The sequence below is a fragment of the Stegodyphus dumicola genome, chromosome 9, assembly GCF_044657685.1.
Source record: "Stegodyphus dumicola isolate Sdum_Otavi_A_Nest chromosome 9, ASM4465768v1".
Taxonomy (NCBI): Eukaryota; Metazoa; Arthropoda; class Arachnida; order Araneae; family Eresidae; genus Stegodyphus; species Stegodyphus dumicola.
Window position 1 is genome coordinate 150,088,443 of NC_140776.1, and position 20,038 is coordinate 150,108,480.

At 31.3% G+C, this 20,038-nt stretch overlaps 1 protein-coding gene across 1 annotated transcript in view; it reads right to left on the bottom strand.

The window, feature by feature from the left end:
• The window catches only part of LOC118193238 (uncharacterized), a 275,294-nt gene that overhangs the window by 44,484 nt on the left and 210,772 nt on the right, over positions 1–20,038 (bottom strand). The window contains exons 5-7 of the mRNA XM_085824224.1: positions 16,002–16,052; positions 9,852–9,950; positions 5,139–5,291 (exon numbers count right to left, since the gene is read on the bottom strand). Coding sequence (XP_085680350.1) covers positions 5,139–5,291; positions 9,852–9,950; positions 16,002–16,052 — 303 coding nt within the window. The remainder of the gene's footprint in view (positions 1–5,138; positions 5,292–9,851; positions 9,951–16,001; positions 16,053–20,038) is intronic.

The window sequence follows — 20,038 nt, forward strand, 5'->3', positions numbered from 1 at the left end:
CCGTTGTTTTATCATAATGTGAAAAACATACATACATTTATGCAAATTCTTCATTGTTTAATTTCTTTAAATATAACACAGGGCCCTAATATTTGGTGGCAACAATTTTAAAAGTGATTCGCCGTTTATAGTGAAGCAGCGTAAAATGCCAAAACGAAATTAATAGCCGTTCTGCGCAAATTGCTCCTTTGAGATAATAAATAAAATAAAATAATAATTTGAAAGCTTCCAGATTTTATATTAGGCTCAAAAAAGCTTTTTTTTTTTTTTTTTTTTTTTTTTCATTTACACACATAAAAACGTCTCGACAGCCGTTTCGAGAGCATTTAAGCTAATGGCATTTCGAACTAAAAATATTTAAAAACTGCATAGCTTTAGAATTTCCGATAGACAGTCTCACACTGTAGAGATAAAAGTGTTTTATTCCGTTAAGTGTTGCCATTTCTCGTTTGAAAACCGTTGAGTTTTTTAAATCAAAAACTCGTTAAAGGTTTACAGAATATGAAGTGGATAATAAAACAAATTCGAAATTCAAAATTCGAGCTACCAGGTGTCAATGTTCGGGTGGGGACTAAGTTATTCAAAATATAATGGCTCTAGGTTCCGTTGATTTTTATCAATGTGGGAAGCATACATACATTCATACAGATTCTTCCTTATTTAATTTCTTTAAATATAATACAGGGCGATTATATTTGCTGCCAATAATTTCAAAAGTGATTCAACGCTTTTAGTGATTCGATGCAAAATGCCGTTCAGAGATTAATAGCCCTTCTCGGATAACGCTCCTTTGGGCTGAAAAAAGTCCATTAAGTACGATATGCGACTGATGAAGGTGATTGATAGATTGTTCTCCACATTCCTGAAGAAATCTTCTCCGTCTGATAATTGTTGGTGTCAATGTCATAGTTTTCAAACTAGACTTAAGACATTATCGTAATAAACTCTTCATCGAGTCGAATGACATATAAAGAATGATGTCTTTCCTTTTTTAAAAATAACTCCTTCCATTCAAATCATTTTTGACAAAAATCTAAAATCTCTCGGACTTCTGTATTATAAAGACCTTTTACTGAATACGTTTTTAAACATAATATTCTTTTCAAACTCGCTGAAAAATTAGGCTTTGTCATAGTGCACCCTGAAGATATTTTATAATTTCGATCAATTTAATTAGAAAATTTCGAATTAATTAATAGACGTAATTTAGGAAAATGTATTGATGTATTTAAGCTTAATTTCTACAAATTAAGATTTAATTATTCGAAATTTAATGTTGCATTTTAACAACAAATCTATTTTGTACTCTAAAACAAATTAAAGTTCGGCTGGAATTATTTTAGCAATCTATGACTTGAATGAATTCTAAAACATTTTCTTCAATAATTAATTTTAGAAAATCATGCATTCGAAGGTTTAAAATATACTGATTTTACGTACGATACGCCATTATTTTAAATCTGTATCACAGAAGATGTCACTGGTCATCAGAATCAATATAAACTAAAAATTAGAATTGTAAGTGTCTTGGCATATTCATGTTTACAAATTTAAATGGGTAAAGAATACGCTTATTCTTTCACGGGAGTTTTAATTCACGTAAATAAATGAAGATATGTAACTTTTTAAAATAATAAAATATTCTTTACTTGATTGGACTCTACACAAAATTACTGAGAACTTCAAGTTTCTGCATATAAAACAAAGAACATTATTAAATACATTTTTCTACAACGAAAATTTGAGACCTGATAATAAATATGATAATATCAGGTTCGTAATCGTCTGCGAGCTTAGACTGACGCCAAAGCTGGTTTTTAGAATACGCGGCATATGTTGCCATACGTAGTCTTAAAATTAACATGCAAAATATTTTATGATAAAGAAGCACGCATCCTAGTAAAGTCATGCTTAAAGAAGTATTTCTGAAAGTAATTCCTCTTAAAAAATAAATAATTCACAATAACAAATAAAATGATTTCGGTATAACAGAGTTGGTGCCATCAATGAGAGAATAACACCTCCCAGGTTATCAATTCTAATCGAAAATTCGTGTCACTTCTTGTATCGGCGATATATTTCCTGGTATCTTTGTTCAGTTATTTTTGAAAACTTTTACTTTTTAAAAGTATCCTTAGGAAAATAATATGAACATAATATATATACCGAGTTCTTAGCATTCATTGTCATTTTCCAAATAGAATTTCAAATGCACGTGACTAAAATCTGGAGCAGATGAAATGACTCATGACTCAATTATTTATCGAATTCCTTCGAATCTTTTGAACCCTTATATTTTTATTCATATCGTAGGGTCGAAGGGGATGCGATAAAAATATTTTTTTAAAAAAAACCTTGGCGTCCTAGTTTTAAAATTGGGTCCCAACAATGCGAATTTCCATTTAACAGTAAGAAAAAACATAAAGGAAAAACTTCTATTTCCCACTATGCGCTGTGAATATTAATATGGAATATAAAGAGAGTCAATAAAGCTTGACAGCGCCATCTGTTGAAAAGAAATGGTTCTAAGATATAGTTTAACGACAATGAAAAGGTATCCAAATATATTAAATTAGAGATAAAATCGATACATTTTTAAAATAAACTGTGAATTGGTAAAGATAATTCCAAATAAGTTTGGTCCGATACTGTTAAAATAAATCCGTAATTAATCACTTATTATTATTATTATTATTATTTTTCTGAAATAATGTAAAGGCAGGTTTTAACTGTTACGCAAATCTTGGTAATTGGCTAGAACCCAACTATTGTCTTGCAACGATCCCTTTTAAAGAACCATTTTTTCATTGATTCCCTTACATTTTTCTCTGGAATATACAGCATGCAACATAATCATAATAGAAATAATATCGAATAAATAACTTCAAAAAAAAAAAAAATCTGAAAGCTTTTAGAATTTACATTACGCCCAGAGGGGCTTTTTTTAACATTTTGTGTGTTACCTTTATTTATTAAATATCATGTTCTTTGCACTTAAACCATAAAATTCCGTTCAACAGCAGTATCGCAAAATATTTAAAAATAGCGCATCTGTAGAATTTCCGATACACAGTCTGGCGCGCTGGAGATAAAAATGTTTTCTTTTCGTTCAGTGTTGCCAATCCTCGCTTTGAAATCATTGACTTTCTTAATCAAAAATTCTTTAATGTCTGACAAAATATGAAATAGATAAAAAAAAAAACAAATTCCAAATTCCAAGTTAGGGCTTCCAGATGCTCATATTCACTGGAGGATTACGTTATTCCAAATTTTCTGGCTCTAGGTACCGTTGTTTTATCACAATGCGAGAAACATATATACGTTTATGTAGATTCTTCATTATTCAATTTCTTTAAATATAATACAGGAGTGTAATAGTTGGTGACAACAGTTTGAAAAGTGAATCAACGCAGAAAGTGAATCGACGCAAAATGCCAATTTGGGCTAAAAATAACAATTAAACTAAGAATATAAAACTAAGTTTTGAAAAAAAAAAAAAAAAAAAAAAGCTTTTTGTTTTATTATTTTTAGCTTGAATGGGCTATTAGTCTCGAAACGGGATTTTTCAGATTAGTTTCACTAAATAATATCGTCCTGTATTATCTTTAAAGAAATTAAATTATGAAGAATCTGCATATGTGTAGATATGTATTTTCCTCGCGTGATGAAAAAACATCGGAACGTAGAGCTATTAAATTTTGAATAACGCTGTCCTCCACTCAAGCATGTGCCCTTGGAGCCCCGAATTTTTAATTCCGACATTTATATTGCATATTCTGTAAAACTTATATGAATTTTTGATTAACAAACTCAGCAATTTGAAAGCGATCATTTTTCTCAATAAACTGCACAGAAATGCTCGTCAGGTAATCTCTCAATATAAAAAACTTTTTACTGAACGCTATTTTATTTTTAGGTATGGGCAAATTCAGCTCTTCAATTTGTGCACGACCCCTAAGCACTGTTCCCGATTTTAATATCAAATATATCTGCCAATTTTTATGTGTTTTATTTCTTATAACAAGTATAAATTTTCTTAAATATAAATATAGCGATGGACGAATGCGTAAAAAGTTAGATTTCGTATTTTACAAACTTTTTTAGTATAAAACCATGAACCTTTTCATCATTTAAAACATTTTCGTAATTGAAGATAATGTGTGTAATCGATGATGGCGAAAATAAAAGCTGGGTTAAGACTTTCGTGGACACTAAAGTATATAATGTAGAAATGCGCTCAAATATTCTTTGCCTAAGAGCGTTAAATACTCTTTCATCGGCCTTGACATTATACATAATTAAAGGGCGAAAGGCCTGTTGTTAAAATGTATAATTCTGGTTGGGAAAATATGCATGTATTTGTTTCGCGGAATATTTTGCATTCAAAAATACGTAATTTTGTATGTCAAATATGTCAAAATTATTTTCACAAAATTTATTAATTTGAAATAAGCCTCAAATGTAAAAAAGGTCAGTTTTTCAAAGTCAGAATAAATTTTAATAATTTGAGATTCTGGGAATTTTTTCAACTACAACATATTAAAATAATGTGAATAACAAAGAAACTTTTAAACACATGAATTTACATAAGTCCTCTGTATTTTACACTTACACTGTATGTTGCGTTTTACCCAAGGATATTTGTGTATATTAGTGTTCGCATTAAAAGAAGTGTGGATAAAGATCGAAATTGACTTATACTGTAAATGTTAAAATCCACATTGTTTACATAACTTGACAGAGTGTCCGGTTCTCAGAATTCTATTTTATTTCCGAAATGTTCGAAATATCATATATCTTTCTTAAGATCCAAAGAGGACGTTCGAATAACTGCTTAAAACAGTCAGCAGCATTTTAAGAATGAAGCTTGAAAACTCTAACTGTCATTTAATGTCTAAAGCCTATTAATAATTGATTTACCTCCGTCTGTTTATTATATTTGTCAAGTTATAAGTTTCATTCATTTCTATCAGATATTGTCTTCAATTTGAACAAATATTTGCATTGAATATAAGATAAATATTTCCCCGAATCGGAAAGCCAGTGCACGTTTAATGTTTTTATTAATACAAATAAAGTTAATTAGTACGTATTTAACAATTCCAATCTGAGGTATAAAATGCCGTTTTGTAACATACCTCTAGTCCTGAACTGTTAGACAGATTGCTGTTGAGCACTGATATCAGGAACTTGAACCGGACGGATTCTCCAAAAAGGATTCGTATAGTTGTCATAGCCTCCAAAACCCGTGCGTTACCGAATTCTGGAGTTCGACTGACGATCGTCAGAAGCTAAAGAAAAAGAGGGAACAAAATTTTAATTGGCAATACTTATGAATTGTAAAAGGACAGAATACAGTTAAATTTTAACACTTCTATGTGTAAGTAATAAACTTCTATATGTGTTGACAATGTAAAATAATTTACTTGAGCAATAATTTTGAATTATGTCCTTTATATTAAAAAACGTGAGCATGTACGAATTTCTGTTCGTTATTTTACACAGTAATTTCAGCTGACGTAAAAGAAATGAGCGGAATAGATGAGCTGATAAAACAACGATAATAGTCATAACGTAAGGAGTTTGTAGTACCATATTTTCAGACTAGATAAAACCTTCTTCTTCAGCTGCGGGAGTAAAATAATAAGAAAAGAGAAGCGTGAGCAATAATACTGAAAGAAAATTGGAGAATATTCCAGCTAATTGATAGAAAATGAAATCTTGACACCATATTTTGACCGAAAAATGAAAGAAAGTACCTGAGAACAAATTCTTGAAAAGCTGACGGTAAAGTGGGATTGGAATTGGGATCATTAACCCAAATCGAAAGATTTTTGATAAATGTTGAACGCCTTCAGGAAATCTAATTTGCTGATAGTAGAGATTTTTGAATAATCGTGACTGCAGAGAAATGGAAAATGGGATTTTTTGACTAGGGGTGATAGGCAATAAAGAGTTAATGAGTTTTTCCTCCCCAGAACATAAGCCTCATACTCTCTGTGCAAAATTTCAAGCCTCTTCTTGTTTAATCAAGTAATATCAAACAACTCTACAAGGAATATTACATAATTCGGTGAAGCAATAAATATAGAATGGTGTCTCTAAGCACTGAAATACGAATTTTATTATTACATGACATTAACTTTAAACTTATAAAGTTTTAGAGACATTAGGTATTTTTAAAGAAGGAGTGATGAAAAATGAGCATAGCCCTCGCCAGGAATCGAACCACGGGCCTCTGGAATACGCTCCCAGCCTGCAGACCACTACACTGCGAAGGCATGCTAAGAAGGCGGGAGAAATACCTTATATACTCTTCCTTTTAAAGAGCGACTGGGGTTTTTAGGGGACCCAAACGCCAAATCCTGGGTGTGGAGAATCATCATCACTAAAAGGGTGGTGACCCTTTTAGTTCGGGCGCCACTGTAGATACATTAGGTATTTTTAAAGCAGGGAAAGTGAAAAATGAGCAACGCCCTCGCTGGTAATCGAACCACGGTCCTCTGGAATACGCGCCCAGCGTGCAGACCACCACACCACGAAGACACGCTAAGAAGGCGGGAAAAATACCTTATATAAATTAAGTGAAATTTCATAACTAGTCAATGAAAAGAACAGAATTCTTATAAACGATCCAAGAAAGTGTTTTTCTTGTTCTTATTAATCAAGTGTTTTTCTTGGATTGAGATAAAACTTTTTTAACCGTTTGTTTCAAAAATTTTAAAAGTGAGAAATCTGTGTCAATTGTAGGTGGTGTCAGCTAAACTTGTGATCAAGATTAACTTGAAGAAGTAAACTTGAGTGGACGGCAAGCGAAAGAATGTTAATTCATTGACACTGCGCCGATTTTTATTGTTAATTATTTATTTCTTTAACATTTTATTTTCATTAATATTTTTTTTTCTTTAACAATATTTTTTAACATTTCACCATGTTCTTTTTGGTCCAAGATGAAATGATTTTAAACAGACGATTACAGCTCGTGCATCTAGGTTGAAATTAAGACTAGAAATGTCATCACGCTATTTCCAGTTCATTTCTTAGGTATATATAATCTGAGTGATTCCACATAGGGGGATCTAGAGTCGCATTATCTTATTAATTAAGGACGTAGAAGATTAGGTAGTTGTTGAGTAATGATATCAGCCATACATAACTGAAAAGAAGGTAAAGTAATTGAAGATAAAGCATAAAAATTCAGAAGTTAAACAGAGGAATTCTTAGAATAAAAAGGAATAAAATCTAAAAGTAAATACACTTGAATATATTACGCGTGCTGATGTGCTGAAGAGTCAAAATTATTTTAAATATACACACTAATAATTATTAATCATTGTGCTTTATGTGGGTGCACTGAATAAATCTAAAAAAAATAAGCGTGGAAAACAAAGAAATTAGTACGTGTAAAACAATGATAATATTATTTTGAATTATTTGTTATGACTAAAATTTAAAGATTATTTTGAATCCTTTAATAGGATAATAAGTAAATAAATTTTCAATCTGATATTTAGAAGTACGTTATTTAGAAGAGACAGAAAAATGTATGTCTCCAAAGTGCCAAGTACAAGTCTATGATATATTATTCATCTTCGGTCATAAAAATTTGCTGTATATATTACAAAAATTTTTCCGTAGTATTTATAGAAATCGATTTTATATTCATGAAACAATAAGAGTTAAAATTATAGCTATTCTATGCTGAATACGCTATTAAAGAAAGATAATAAAAATTGAAGAATTCTAACTCTAACTATTTTCTTTATCGTGCTGAAATATTTCTTCCTGAACTGCTCCTGGTTTGGAATTCGAAGAGAGAAAAATCCATTCATTCGGAATCGTTTTCTTCAGAAATGAAAGAATTTATAGTTCTTTTACCGAGTTTGTTATTCAGCGTCAATAAAAATAGCGACATTCAGAATTCCGTAATTTAGAAATAGAGGTTGTGGCCATTCATGGAAGGAAAATATTTTAAAATTAAGCAGCACATTACGAATAAAATCTTCGTTCTTTGCGTTTATAAAAATTTTCTGATCATAAAAAGTATTGCTAACTTATATGAAGTTATAAATTCTTATATTTATATGATTATTTATATTTTGTCCATTATTTATATGAAACATTGAAAGAAATGAAATACAAAACATAATCGTTATTAATTGAAAATAGATGTTAATAAAATTATGATTTAACAAAGTTTCTCTGAAAGACTAGCTCTTTGGCAGATTTTAAAAGAATGGTATTTGCCCTCGTTTACCGCCCAGAGGGAAAAGTGGTTAGTGAATCTGACCGTAGTACCGAAGGGCCAGGGATTGAATCCCGGAGAAGGCGTGGATGTAAACTGTCTTTCCTTTCATGGGAGTCAACTCTTCATTCCGTTTCCAGTTTTCGTGAGTGCAATAATGAAGCAAACATTAAAGTAAGTGCGAAGTACTTCGTACAAAAAAAAAAAAAAAAAAAAAAAAAAAAAGAAAGAAAGAGAGACGGAAATAAAATATTTTAGCATTTTTTAAATATTTGAGTTATGAATATTTAATTATTAAAGAGAAAGGTATGTTCGTTTCAGATATAAATTCTATATGGATTTTTGTATGCATGAGTTCCCACTCTATTACTCGGCTCCGTGAGTTCGGTTTTTACTCTTATACGTTGGTAAATTGTAATAAATTGTATTAAAAATAATTAGGCTTAGCCGCACTTAAACAACGTTTAAATTGTTGATAATTCTACAAATAGTTTTTTTTTTTTCAATGGCAGATTGTGAACAGTTACAGTTTTGTAACAAAGTCCATTAATCTATACTAAGACCAGATGTGGTGGTCGCTTTACTATGGAGGCAACTAATAGATGGGCCACCATTGCCTCCATGAAGTGACGGACAGTTAAAACCACCCTTCTCCGGGATTCGAATCCAGGCCCTTCGATATCGCAGTCAGGCTCCCCTAACTACTATACCGTCTGGGCGGCTAATTCTACAAATATTGCATGCTGATTTACTAAAGGCATAAGAACCTTAACCGGAAGATAATAATAACATAATTCAATAATTTTTAAAGGAAAAAATGCATAATTTATAAACATATAAGAAAAAACGCCCGATTGGTACAATGGTGCCGCTCCGTTTCAAGAAACTCAACTTCATTTTGTGCACGCTTCCTTATGAAGCGGTACTATTAAGGAAGATTTCTATCTCTTTGATCAGCTGTTGATTTCAGTAAAGGCGTGACACTGTTATAAAGGCCTTCCAAAGTTACACGACTTTATATTTTCCACTCCTCCTGTTTCCTACATAGTTTAGTATTTTAGGTATCGTAAGCATCTTGGGAGGATCTTCGAGTGAAATTTCCCCAAAACCCTTGAGTAACGTTTGATATATATGTTTCGAAGAAAATTTGCAGATTCTTTTTCGAAAGCGGGACGAAGACAACACTAGAAATTGACGAAGACTTTTATGTAGCAGAAGTGGTCAGTCCTTTTAACGACAAAATGCGAAAGTTGATATTGATAGCATCATTGAGCTCTTGGGCTTACATAGGAAAGAACCGGCAATCGGTGAGATTACGAAGACGCGTAAGCGAATCGCAAATGAGGATGTCAACAACTCAGGCGCAGATCCACCAGAAAATCACATGACAATAGCAAGCTCGACAGATAGTTTCGGCTCATTTGAAAAAGGCTTACAAATTTTCGAGAACATAAATTAATTCTATCTGCCATAGCACTGCCAAAACGTAATTTTCTATGTTTGTAAAGCTTTGCATATTTTAATAAATGAATCTATTTTATCATGCAACATTTATGAAAACATAAAAAATATTCTTTAATTTTCTTTAAACAAATAAAAAGTTTACTTCTATGGCAACAATTCTGGACTTCATGTGAGAACTCGTTATACAAGAAGCTATGGTCGGTAAACCAGTTTTATGCTCCGATATCTTGGATATCGCGGCCTGAAAAAGAAAGATAATTTAAATTAATTAAAAAATTACTCAATTAATGAGTAATTTTATAAATGTAAATTAAAAAAACTTTTTAGATTAAAACATTTCCACACCTTTTTACAAATTACTAAACCTAACTTAATATATGTATTACTAGAGACGCTACTCATATACTAAACCTAACTTAATATAATATGCATTGCTAGAGAAACTACTCATATATGCAGTAAAATTGCTATCATTTTGGTATGACGTACCATTATTCTTACGTCTTAAATGATTAATACTTGTATCATCAATTTCACTAGCAAATATAAAACATTTAACTAGTTAAACAATTCACAAATGCACTGCTAATCTTCAATCCAAGCACTAATTTAGATAGGAGGTTTCCATTGTCGATTATTATTAAAATTTATAATAGGGTATTAACAACTTATATTATAATTGCAGTTATACTGTTCCATGTTAATTAAAACTCAGACATATCGTTGCTAAATGCTGATACGAACGTGATTATGCAGGATTTCTACTGCGGCAGCAGTACTTCCCTGCAACCTGAGATATTTCCAAGATGGGCATGGTGATGAGGTTCACATGAGTAGATCCCAAGATGGGATATCAGCATTCAAAAGAAAGAAAATGGCCCAAAAACATGGCTGGGGGAAGTGAAGAATCTGCTGGAGATTTTGGAGGGAATTTCAGAGTTACATATTAGTGGCTAGGATGAATATAGCTAAGTTCTAATTGGCGGTGCCATAGATGAGAGAGGGATGCTGAGTAGTCTATTTAAAATTTAATAACAATATTCCAAGAGCAGGAAAAATGCAGATTTAGTTTCAAAACGTAGTAATAATGTAGTTAAGTTCCAGAAAACGGTAGAAGTTGAAAAGACCAGTACTTCCAAAAGTTGTTACCCATTCAATATCGAACTGACGATCTGCTGATCTGTAGGTCTGCTCTATCCGTTCGGTACTCTGTTGATGCTCGATGCTTGTGTAAATATGAAGTGACTAAGAAGCAGATTAGGAACTTGTGTGGAGAAAGAGTCCAAAGTCCGACGTGGGATGAAATAGTTTTAGCTGTTTCGACTTAATATAATGAAGACATGAGCTGTGAAGGGTCGAGCAAAGTAGTCATCGTCGATTATTGCATAGTTTAGAACGTTAGAAAAATCAGCAAAGTGGTTATGGATGGCTTTTTGATAGAAACTTTCGTTCAATTTGTTGAGTCGATGTTCAGATCTCTATGAAGATTTTTGTTCCTGATGAAGTAAGGTACTCCAGTAATTAGTCGTAAAAATTTATTTTGGATGGTTTGCAGTTTTTTAATTTCGCTACGTTTTGCATTTGCCCAGACAGGCGAGGGATATGAAAAGATGGGACGGATGGTGGTGGTATAAATACGCTTTCTCGTGGTCATGCTGAGTCTTGACTTTTCTGAGAGTAGAAAATAAAGTTTCCGCATGATAGCGTATATTTTTCCCCTGGTAGTATTCATGTGCGCTGACCAAGTGAAGGATCTATTAAAGGTGACTCCCAGATATTTGGCAGTGTTTACGAAAGGAACTTGTTTTCCGAAGAGATAAACAGAGTTATTAATAGTATCCCCGAGCTTGTATCTTCTGATGAGGAGGACCTGGGACTTATCAGGATTTATGTGTGTTCTCCACGTCCGACACCAATTTTTTACTTCTGTCATTTTTGGTTGTAACTAAAGGATTGTGTTGTCCGGTTTTCTTGATTTTTGGATGAGCGTAGTGTCCTCTGCGTAGCATGCGAGCAGGAAATTGTGATCACTGGAGAACTTAGGAAAGTCGTGCACATAAATTAAGTAGTATATCGGACCTAAAATGCTTCCTTGAGGAATTCCAGCAAGTATGGGATGAGGATCAGAGCTGATATCACCTTGCCTAACTGAAAACGTTCAATGTTCCAAAAAAGACTTAGTAATGAGTATCAGTTCACGAGGAATTCGAAGTTGGATGAGCTTGTAAAGCAAACCCTCATGCCAGACGTTGTCAAAAGCGAAATGCTGAGGGTCAGGTCAGGTCAGAACTTTAGGCTATGAGTATCGTACTACCTAAAGTACATGACTCATTCTATGAATTAATCCATTTAAGGCATTAGGAATGGGAGATTTTTAGATTCTTGAAGAAGTATGGAATTTTTTAGTTCTAATAGTCTTGAGTTGCATTTCAAGATGTTACTGAAGTAGGCACTGGGCACATGATCCCTAACCAGGATGGTGATTGGTGGGAGCAAGAAAAGCTTGTATTTTCATAATTTGCAGTATTTTTAGATATATATACAAATATTTACATAACAGATGCTTGGAATTAAATACTAACATTCTTTGTTAGTGTTCAAAATTAATATAATGATGTTGCTGATAAAATAGAATCTATATGAAAATAAAACTTGATTAAATAGGCGTGGCTGCTATTAGCCAATAAGATGCAGTAAATAAGCTAGAATCTTGTGTAAATATCTCTTACTTGAATAAAAGTTCAAAGTTCATAAGTATGAAGTAAAAACTTGATTAAATAGGAGAACATAATAAATGATGATGATTATTATTTACAGTTGAGTATATGCAGAATTCACCACTGAACATTGTGATGAATTGTCCGGGGCCGTTTATACGTTTGATCGATGAGATAATCATAATTGCCAATGTTTTGTATAATATTAGAGGGATGGTGTTGCATCTTACTGTAAAATTTATAAACAGTTTTGAGATTTCTTCATCAATTGTATTTATGTTTAAATCTCTATGTAAGACTTCGTTTCTGACAAACCAAGGGGCACCCAGCATGGTCCTAATAATTTTATTTTGAATGACTTGTAGTTGATTTCTATTTGTTCTTGCAGCTGCAGCCCAGACAGGTGCTCCATACAACATGACAGGTCGAATAAGCTGTAAGTAGATAATTCTTTTGGTGTTGATGCTGAGTTTGGAGTGACTATTAATGATAGAGTAGACGCTCATGAACGCCTGCATTGTTTTAGTTTTAGTTGCTAGAAGGTGATCTTTAAAGTTAAGTTTGTAGTCAAGGTAGATGCCGAGATATTTGACAGTATATTCTCTATTTATTGGTTGATTATTTACATAAAGTTGTTCATAGACTGGTCTTCTAGTAGTTCTTCTGAATATAGGAGTGTTGCTGCTGAGTTGCGGTGAAATAGCTTTTATGGTTAGGGTTGCCAGAAGGTGGCAGGGAAAGGCAGTATTGCCCGATTTTGCCCGAAATCGCTCATTTGGCGATATTAGGCTAAAACATTGGCGATATGCCGCAGTCTAGAATGCATTCGCAGTCTAGAAAACATTCTAGAATGCATTCTTAGCGGTTTTCTCAGGAATATTCTCGAAGGTAGGTTATATACCCTGCCTATATATATACCCTGCCTGTCCTGGCATAGAGTAGTAGTGAGTAGTGTGCTTCGGTTCAGAGATTAGCTTGAGAGCGATCTACCGAGTCGGGAGCTGTAGTGCTTTGCAGTGAAGCTGCCTTCACCGTTATAGCCCGAAGTCTGTCTTGCTGATTGTTTCAGCGCGTTTAACGTAGTTTTTCGACGACTGTAAACGTGTCTTCGGAGCTGTCTTGTGTAATATTGGCGAATAAATTGTGTTTTGATTGTGTTTGTGTTTATCAAGTGTCATCATCAATTGCTCCAAATCCACGAACCCGTAGAACGCAGCAATATTGTTTTGCCTGCACTATCACTTCATTTGCATCTACTTTCGTCCATTTAAGGCAAATTTGTTAATGTGCATAAGATTAGAGTTCTTGAGTATGAAAGAGAGTCTTTCGAAAGTATATCTAAACAGAGTTATTAATAATATCTGTTGCACTCCCCTGTAGTTGAATTGATTTATCGACTTTAGAAATTATTTGGAAAAATATGAGTAATCTTAAGCAAGAGACAAATTTTAAGAAATTTTAATAAAAAATTATGTAATACCAGAATTAAGATTATTTGTCTTTCTTCAAATAGTACACATTTTACTGGTTATTTAAATTATAATTTTTGTAAAATGTGTACTTCTTTGGACTCGCGTTGAGTATTAATAACTGATTTTTAAAATTTTTTGAAAAAAATTCTTTTAATTTTTCTTTTTGATTTTAATATTTGAATTAAATTATTACTTAATTTTCCGTTGATTGATTGTTTCTGCAATTCATCCAAAAACGTATCTCTGGCGCTAATTCTTTCGGATGCTTTTTTACAAAGACCAAAAAATTATCCATTTTTGTTAATTTATTTTATTTTTGTTTTTTGTGTTAGTTTCAGGATCGGTTTTCAAGTGTTTACATTATTTTTTCATTTCTGCCTTCTTTATGCTAAATTGGTTGCCACTTTTGGCAGATACATATTACATATTTTTCTTTTATATATTAATTTATTAATTTTGCAGTATTTTGAGTGACATTATTAGTATTTCATTAAATATCCTTCAATACTTTATTTTTTTATAAATGCATTATATAAGAGGTAATTTGCAATACAAACAATTAGGCTTCGACTGATTAAATTGTACGGGGTGCGAGATACCTAGCGCCCAAATACTTCACTTCATATGTGTGCATAAACACAAGTTCATATAGAAAGGGACCTCACATTTCTGTTCTCTGGGGATGGAAATTAAAAGTACTTTATTTTCGGCTGTAGTAACACATTGCTTTTAAATAGCCGAGTTTGTTGATTAAAATTAAAAGCTAAATATCTTATATTTTGCCGAATGTCAATAATCCAACCACTGGAAATTAAAATGTCTTCCTTCGAACAATGTTGCCACTTCTCGCTTTCAAATCGTTGAGTTTGTTAATAAAATTTCATTATTAATTATTCCTTTATTCATTGCGTTGGTTCACTATAAATGTCGCTTCACTTTTCAAATTGTTGGCACCAAATATTACAGCCTTGTATTATATTTTAAAAAAAATTAAATAATGAAAAATCTGCATAAATGTGCGTACGTTTCTCGTATTGTGATAAAACAACGGTACCTAGAGCCATCAAATTATAAATAACGTAATCTTCCACCGAATGTGGGCATCTAGAAGGCCTAATTTGGAATTTGAAATTTGTTTTATTATCGATTTCTATATTTTGTAACACTTTAACGAATTTTCCATTAGCAAACTCAACGATTTCAAAGCAAGGAATGGCAACACTGTACGGAAACATTTTTATCTCCAGCTCGCGAGACTGTGTATCCAAAGTTCTAAAGATATGCTCATTTTAAAAGCATTTTGCGATATTGCTGTTAAATTGGATTTCATGGTTTAAGTGCAAAGAGCATGGTTTTCATTATTCTTTGGATTTAATAAATAAAGGTAACACACAAAACGTTAAAAAAAAGTCTCTTTGGAAGAAATATAAAATCTGAAAGCTTTCATATTTTTTTTTTTTTTTTTGAAGCTCCAGAGATGCTATTAGTTTCGACACTCACTTTTTTCAGTATCATTTTTGTGTCCAATTCAATTTTCAAATTGTTGTCGCTAAATATCATCGCATTGTTATATTAAAAAAATAAAAAATAAAAATAAAATAAATAAATAAATAAATAAATCTGAAAGCTTTCGGATTTTATATTTCTGCCAAAAGGGCGTTTTTTTAACGTTTTGTGTGCTGCGTTCATTGAATAAATATCATGCTCTTCGCACTTAAAAGACATAAAATTCAATTTAACAGCAATATCACAAAATATTTAAAAACAGCCAAACAGCATATATTTAGAATTTCCGATACACAGTCTCGCGCACTGGAGATAAATATATATTTGTTTTCGTATAGTGTTTCGTATATTTGCTTGCTTTGAAATCGCTGAGTTTGTTAATCAAAAATTCGTTAAAGTTTTACAAAATTTAAATAGGTCATAAAACAAGTATAAAAATAAAAATCAGAAATAGTTCTTGACATTAACATATGAATTATTATTATACATTTGAAATTTCATTTAATAGTTAATTATGCTTCCAGAAAAAGGCACATAAACAATGTTTCATTAATTATGCATATAGATAGATATCAAATAAAAATAAAATTTACTTACAGAACTTTTCGAACAAGCTTTAAGGCAAAGCAAACAATAGAATTCATCTATCTGCAAGTGAAACGAAAATACTTCATTAGATACGTGCAATAAATGGCAAAAAAAGAAAGCATAAAAATTTATGGTATAAAAGACAGATTAGATTTCTAAATCATTTGCATAGCAGGTCTCTTTTACCATAAAATAAATGAAGCAATAAAATCGATTTAAAAACATCCTTGACGGTGTTTAAAAATCTTTATTTATGGAACATTTATAAAGAATAAAATTAGTTTCGTTTATAATTCATAAATCGGAATGCAGCTAAGTGATATCACTTGGAAAGCTATTTGCACTTTTTTAAACTTCTATAAATATTTGAGGGAAAAATTTACGCTTTATTAAGCGAAATATTAAACGACTGCTCTTTCTTTACATTAACAACTCCACGAGCTATAAACATAAAAAAGATATAAAATTGTATCAGTAAGCCACTTTTATATTTAAATCAAGTTCAGTCAATTCGTGAAATTATAATAATAATCTATATTATTATTATTATTAAAAGTAGAAAGATGAATATTTAAAAATTTATTTTCAAATACAAACTTATAAAAAGACATATTATTACTACTACTAGTAATAATACTAAAGTAATACTATTAAACTCTAGTAGTAACAATAAAAATAGCTGACAAACTACAATTTTTATTGTTGCTGATTTAACAACATTTTTATTGCTATTGTGAAATCAGGATATGTAATAAAAACGTACTAGTTTTAAAATACTATTATTATTTCCAAATTAAAAGACAACAATAAAATAAATTTATTATCATTATTATTGTTGTTGTTATTTGTCGCTTGTTATTATTATTAGATGAATGTTAAAAGAGAATTTGTTATCATAATAACATATTGTTGCGTACATACAGGTTCGTGATACATTGAATGCACACTGTGACGATAATAGTTTGGCAAAATTTATTTTTTACCAGAAGGAACACTCTACAGTTTTGGAACTATCCTCCAAAATACTCGCACAACTGTTGTCAGTATCACAGAGCAGACATTAGTTATATTTCCAAATACTAAGAGCATTAAACACAATGCAATGCAAAGCGCATCTAAAGAGCGAAGCTCACACAGAGATATCTCAATACTCGGTAGTCGACTCTGAACTGAGAAACTGATGCCCTCTCTTCCCTTGTATAGTTTCTGCTAGCTGCGGAGAAATCTGCATACTTTCCACTTCTCGAAATTACTGGAAGGCATATGAGGGCACGATACGGTTACAACTACATATAGCATCAATCATAGTTATTCAGATACAATACTCTTTACAATTATACAGGGACCGTACCAAAATATCGCCAAATGATGTCCAAGCTTAGCTACTTTAGGCGATTTCTGCCCAAATCTGGCGACAACAATTAGTCGCCAAAACCATCGCCAGTTTTGCGATATCTCGCCAATTTAGTTATATTGCCATTTACCTCAATGTTAAATAGACTTGCTTCTTTAATCTTATTTCTCCAACAGAGCTTCGTCTCTTTCAGTCATTTGATGTTAAGATTACTACAATTTCTCAAATACAAAAAATACTACAATTTCTCAAAAATTATTTATATACGTACAAAATTCATAACATTAACATTGTTATAATTATTTTGATTGTTGCTCCTGTTGTCGCTATTATTTTTTTTACCATTAATCATGGAAGTAATATATATTTGAAAATTTATTTCGCAGTGTAAAAGTAAGAAAGTTTTGTAATGCGAGGACTTTATAAAAGTTAACAGGTACACAATTAAAAAAAATATATATATAATATAGTGGCATAATATCTTGAGATAAAATTAACGAAATATTTATAAATATTTAATAATTATAGCGGATGATATAAAATTTACAACTTAAATTGTGCGATAGCATACACAGATATTAAATGTTTTTACACTGCTGGTACGAAAATAAAGTCTGTATATCTGAATTGTATGATTGCATGTAGCTGATATACAAAAATCGGTTACCTAAAGTACATCCATAAAAACTCTATAAAAGTGAAAGAGAACATTATTTTTAAGATACTTACATTATTTAAACTTGTGCTTTCTTTTTACTAGAATTTTCGAAGGGACTACATAGCTAAATACTTTTATTCAGCGGTTGGTTTATTTCCATGGTTTATTTCAAGAAATAAAGCAAATAACTGTGTTTTCAAGCTATCATAATTTAGCTCACGTTATACCATTTTTAGTAAACATATACGAAACGTAAATTTTTATATCGCTCCATGAGAAGAAGGACAAGAAAAATATTTTTTTGTAAAGCAAACAAAAGAAAAAATTATATTCTTGTACAATTAAAATTACCTGTGGTATTAAGACACAATAACACGCCGAATAAATACTAATTCAGAATTCAAACAACAAAAATCAGCGTTAATTTAAATAATAAACTGTGAAAATTTTGTAAATTAACGCTGATTTTTGTTGTTTGAATTCTGAATTACCTGTGGTATTATTAATCAAATCTTTTTAGGACCGCATAACAAACAGTATAGCTAGAGTTGAGTAACAGTACAGCTATACTAACAGTATAGCTAGAGCAACAAGCTATGCAAGTTGTTTTTCGAATGCAGATTTCTAAAAGATGTCTATTACGTCACAGATTATTCCTACAATTGGATTTTAATTTCAAAGTTGTATAAATACTAAAACTTGTAGCGTTCATTTAACACAGCTTAATTTTTATAGCGCTCAGCCTAAAGTCAACAGAAATTTTAGTCCAAAAAGGATATTATCGATTTTGCATAGTTTCCCTTTTCATTCAAGTTATTCGGAAAAACCATTGTGTTAAACCTGTTGCCATTCTGAAAAACCTAAGATATTATTCTTTCATATTTCATTTCTGTGCTACTGATAAACAAATTAAATTATTTAAAAGAAATTGATGCAGTTCTTAAAAATATTATTCTTTTTACTTTTTAATCTGATTGCTTTAAATAAAAAATTTGATGACTTCCTTGCACGGAATATTAAATTATACGCATTTTTTCTTGGACTTCATTTAAACTTATTGGTTTGAATTCAATCTACTTCGTCGATAGCGCATAAACCACAATAGAATAAATGGACTCTTTAAAATTCACTATATTTGTTTACCACAGCGACATTCTGGCGCTAGCTTCACTTAACAGCGTTACATTTCGTTCATATTATAACTCAGAATGCATAGAAATTTGTATCATTTGAAGAATTATCTAATAGTTGCCACATGTTCTATTCAAATACTATAATAAAGCTAGAATGATGTATAAAAGAAATTAAGCAAACAAAACAAAAAAGAAACAGTTTTTCACAGAGGATTCAGTATTTTTCATTCAATTAATTCAGTTCTCACTTCCCAACAAGGCAAAAATACTTCAAAATTCTAAATATCTATATTAAAAATTACGAAGTAAATATTAAACACCTATTTTCTCTAAATTCCAGAATGGAATAACATGATTTAATTCGCAATAATAAAAGAAGGCGTTATCTTTGTTGTTGTGAAGCTTAGTTTCTCTAGATTGGCAACAAATCCGCTATTTTGCCGAGTTTGAAATGTAAACAAACATGACCGCCATCGCAAAAGTCATTAGGCTTAGCTGCACCTTAACAACTTTTAAATTGTTGATAACTCCACAAATATTTCATGCAGATTTACTAAAGGCATAAAAACCTTAACCGGAAGATAAGAACAAACCTTAACCGGAAGATAATTCAATCATTTTTAATACACAACTTACAAACATATAAGAGTAAACAAACTGAGAAAACTGAGCCGGTTAACAGAGTGGATATATGCATATATTTATATAAGTTTGGTGCGGCCGGTTGCACCAAACTTATTCATTTTAAATCAGGCTTATAATTTTGGGGTTGAAAAAAGTCTTTTATTCTGTCCTTTGGTACAGATGTCACTTAAAAAAAATGGTTAAATTGCATTCGATAGCGGTCAAAATTGATATTTTCGTTGAAATATGATGCCTGAAAATTTTCACGATTACAATA